The sequence below is a fragment of the Eimeria mitis genome, genomic scaffold, assembly GCF_000499745.2.
Source record: "Eimeria mitis Houghton genomic scaffold, Emh_scaff4973, whole genome shotgun sequence".
Classification (NCBI taxonomy): Eukaryota; Apicomplexa; class Conoidasida; order Eucoccidiorida; family Eimeriidae; genus Eimeria; species Eimeria mitis.
Genome location: NW_024015455.1, coordinates 1 through 4,083, shown reverse-complemented (window position 1 = coordinate 4,083; position 4,083 = coordinate 1). Strand labels below are relative to the sequence as shown.

Sequence of the window (4,083 nt, the reverse complement as noted above, 5' to 3'; positions counted from 1 at the left end):
AAGAAGAACAACAAAAAACATACACAGAAACAAACGATGCGCGGGGTGTACATACACCCCAGGATCAACAGCAAACACAACCACACACGCTACATACTGCTGCAGCTCGCCGTAGAAAACACATACAGCAGCAGCAGCAGCAGCAGCAGCAGCAGCAGCAAGATGCAAGCAGCAACAACGATAGCAGCAGCAACAACAACGACAGCAACAGCAACAATAACAACACCGATAGCGGCAACAACAGCAACAGCAGCAGCAGCAGCAACAGCAGCAACAGCAACAGCAGCAGAACAGCAGCAGCAGGCAACCGCCGTCTGTCTTTCACCAAAGGTGGCATCCCTCAGCAGCAACAACAACAGCAGCTGCAGCAGCAGCAACACCAACAACAGTCTCAGCAACAACAGCAGCAGCTGGATCAGCAGCAGCTGGATCAGCAGCAGCTGGAGCAGCAGCAGCAGCAGCAGCAGCTGGAGCAGCAGCAGCAGCAGCAGGAGCAGCTGGATCAGCAGCAGCAGGAGCAGCTGGAGCAGCAGCAGCAGCAGCAGCAGCAGCAGCAGCAGAAGCAGCAGCGGCATCTGAGGCCTTTTTCGTTTATGTTTGGTTCTCCATTTGCCTTAGCGGGTTATTTGTTTCCCTCAACACAAAACGCAGAAAACAAAAAAACAAAAAACAAACAAAGAAAATTAAACAGCAATACAGCCGCTGCAGCAGCAGATGCAGCAGCAGCAGCAGCAGCAGCAGCAGACACAGCAGCAGCTGCAGCAATCTCTGATCTAACGGGTGCAGCAGGAGCTACCGACAGCGGAGGAACAGCAGCAGCAGCAACAGCAGCAGCAGCAGCAGCAGCAGCAACAACAACAACAACAACAACCGCAGCCCCCTTCCCCGCCGCACCAGCAGCAGCAGCAACCGAAGCAGCAGCAGCAGCAGCAGCAGCAGCAGCAGCAGCAGCAGGTGAGTTGCATGCGAACTATCAGGTGGCAGTTATGAGCGAAGAAGAGGAGAAGGCAGTGATGGAGTTGCTGCAGCAGCAGGCTGCTGCTGAGGAGGCTTTGGGGGCTGAAATAAGCAGCAGAAGAGTTCTGCTGCAGCAGCAGAGCAGCAGCAACCTGCTGCTGCTGCTGTGCTGCTTGCTGCTGGTGGGCCTATTCAACGCAGGCCCTGACGCCGTGCTCGGTGCTGCTGCAGCAGAAGACATCATCACCATTGCAGCAGCAAACCCCAAACATGCTGCTGCTGTTGCTACACTCATCAACGCTGTGGGGGCCTTCGGGGCCCTCCTTCAGGTCTATACACACCTAAACCCTAAACCCTAAACCCTAAACCCTAAACCCTAAACGCCAAACGCATAGAAAGAAGCTACGCAGATAAAAAGAGAGAAGAAAGCAGAAAACAAAAACAAAAAAGGAGAAGTGTACAAATCATATAAGGGTTTAGGGTTTAGGGTTTGATGGAGGGGTTTAGGGTTTACGTCTTGCGGCTAGGTCAAGTGTTTAAGGGTTTAGGGTTTAGGGTTTAGGGTTTAGGGTTTTGTGTGTGTGTTTAGGGTGTATGTACAGCTGCAGTGAGCGAAGCATACGGGTGGCCTGCTTTGTTTGGGTTGCTTAGCTTTCTCTCTTTCCTCACTTCTTTTCTTCTGCTGCCTGCAGCAATAAAAGAAAAACAAAAACAAACACAAACACAAACGATGCAGTAGTTGATACATAACAGCAGCAGCAAGAGCAACAGCAGCAAATGCTGCAGCAGGAACAGCAGATGCTGCTGCTGCTGCTGCGGCGACAGCGGCAGCAGCAGTAGCTGCAGCTACAACAGCTGCAGCAGCAGCAGTTGCAACAGCAACAGCAGCTGCAACAAAGGCAGCAGCAAAAACAGCAGCAGCAACAATAGCAGCAGCAACAGCAGCAGCGGCAAGAGCAGCAACAGCAACAGCAGCAACAGCAGCAGCAACAGCAGCAGCAACAGCAGCAGCAACAGCAGCAGCAGGCTTCGTGAGTTGGCGAAGGCAGCAAGCAGCGAAATGCATCTGAGGAGGCGGAGGTACAAGCAACAAAAAGACAAAAAAATTAAATAAAACAAATAAAATAAAACGAAAAAAAATAATAAAATAAAATAAAATAATAAAATAATAAAAAAATAAAACAAACGAAGTGAAACCAAATTAAAAAAGAAGCAACAGACGATCGGTTTGGGGTCCATGAGGATTTGTCGGTTGTCGTTGTTTACATAACAACATAAACCCTAAACCCTAAACCCTAAACCCTCAACACTAAACCCTAAACCCTAAACCCTAGGGCTACCAACGGGTCAGAAAGGTGCTTTCCGTCTCTTTAGGGTTTAGGGTTTAGGGTTTAGGGTAAATCTGTTTGTTTTTTTGCGCCTGTATGGCGTTGCTTAACTATTAAAGAAACAAAAGAAAGGGGGAGAAGGAACAGGCAGACCGTACGAGGCAGACAAACCCTAAACCCTAAACCCTAAACCCTAAACCCTAGACCCTGAAGGGTTTTGTTCTTTTACTGATGGTTTGTCGCGGGGGTTTAGGTCCCTCTGTGGGCTAGAGGGGGTTGATACTTCTTGTATTGTATTATATGTACTGTATGCAGTGTACGTACACTCATTATATTGTACTAATATGCATATATATATATATATATATTTATATTGCGGTGTGTATTGTGTCTATTGTATATTATATTTATTTATTTTGCGCTGTATTCATATTATTGTGGTGTATGCGGCTTCTGAGCGGACCGAAGGAGCTGCCTGTACACCGCAGCAGGAGGCAGCAGTAGGCGGATAAAGCCGTATTTTTATTGGAAATATTTTATATATTCTTTATACATTTGTAGTTTTATTTTTTTAATTGAAAAAGAAAAACAAAATCCTCCTTCACTAGCCTCAGATCCAATGGTCTGTTCTGCCAGCCACAGCGACCGGGTGTACGTACACCCCAACCAGAAACGCAGAAACGCAGTTCATCATGAATTATTAGCGATTATTTTTTAATTTTAATTTATTTTTACTTAAAAAAACAGAATTTCAGTGTTAAATTTAATTTAAATCGGCAGAAAAAGCAGATTTAGGGGTCGGGCTTGCGGCAGCGTTTCAGCCTCCACCGGCCTTGGGGGACCGCCGACGCCGTGCAGTGTCTGTGCATCTTCTGTTGTTTCTTTTGTGGTAATTCAAAACTTTGCATTAAAAATATTCGTTTTTATGTATTTTATGAACGAAATCACCGTCGATAGTGCAGAGAGAAGAACTGCTGCACCGCACGAGGTGTACATACACCCCATCCCGATCCTCCTCCGCTTGGATCGAGCGGCTGTTGTTGTTTCTTCTCAGCGATGATTGAAACTTGAATTTATTTTTTGTTTCTTTTTCTTTTTCTACATTTTTAAATGCCTACGAAATGAAACATTTATCTCTTGCGGGGCGTCTGTTGCCTCGCGTTGCTGCGTGTGTTGCGGTGTATCTCTTTTGCCTGTATCCTTCACTTCTGTTCTCTGCTGCTGATGCCACGCCAGCAGCAGACAGCAGCAAGAGCAACAAAGACGATGAGGTAGCTGGTGATTATGCAGCTCTTCCCCCTTTCACTGGGGGCTTGTTTGAGTACCGCCGCATCGGGGCTGAGCTCGTCAGCCTATGGAGAGAATACACCGCAATGAGTGACGCATTAAGCCACTTGCTGCGGGACTACAACGTGGCTGTGAAGCAGGAGCAGCGGGTAGAGTTGGTGGGTATGTTACAGAGGAAACACAAAGCAGCAGAAGCAGCACTGCAGCAGCAGCAGCAGCGGCGTCAGCGGGGTCGGCGTGGTGGTGCTGCTGCTATGCTGCCTTTGCTGTATGGAGAGTTGGCGAGTTTGAAGGAGTTAAAGAAACAGATGAAAAGAATAGATAAAAAACTAGAAAAAATACCAGAATATAGACAAGCAGAAGAGAACGCAATGCAGATTCGTTTCGGTTCTACCCCTGTCAGTGTAGCGAGGGCCCTAGCCCGCCCCTCCTCTTCTCTTTTTCACAAAACCCTCAGCTCTTACCAAACACACTTACATTCATTTCAACATAAATTTGAGGCTTTATGGGC

The 4,083-nt window shown here is 47.4% G+C and overlaps 1 protein-coding gene across 1 annotated transcript; it reads left to right on the top strand.

The window, feature by feature from the left end:
• Positions 1 to 36: 36 nt before the first annotated feature.
• Positions 37 to 1,568, top strand: EMH_0078900 (uncharacterized protein; the record flags this gene model as incomplete). The annotated part of the gene is made up of 3 exons (XM_038022763.1): positions 37 to 47; positions 116 to 1,259; positions 1,560 to 1,568. The coding sequence occupies 3 exons, from the start codon at positions 37 to 39 to the stop codon at positions 1,566 to 1,568; spliced, it is 1,164 nt and encodes a 387-aa protein (XP_037878617.1).
• Positions 1,569 to 4,083: the final 2,515 nt, after the last annotated feature.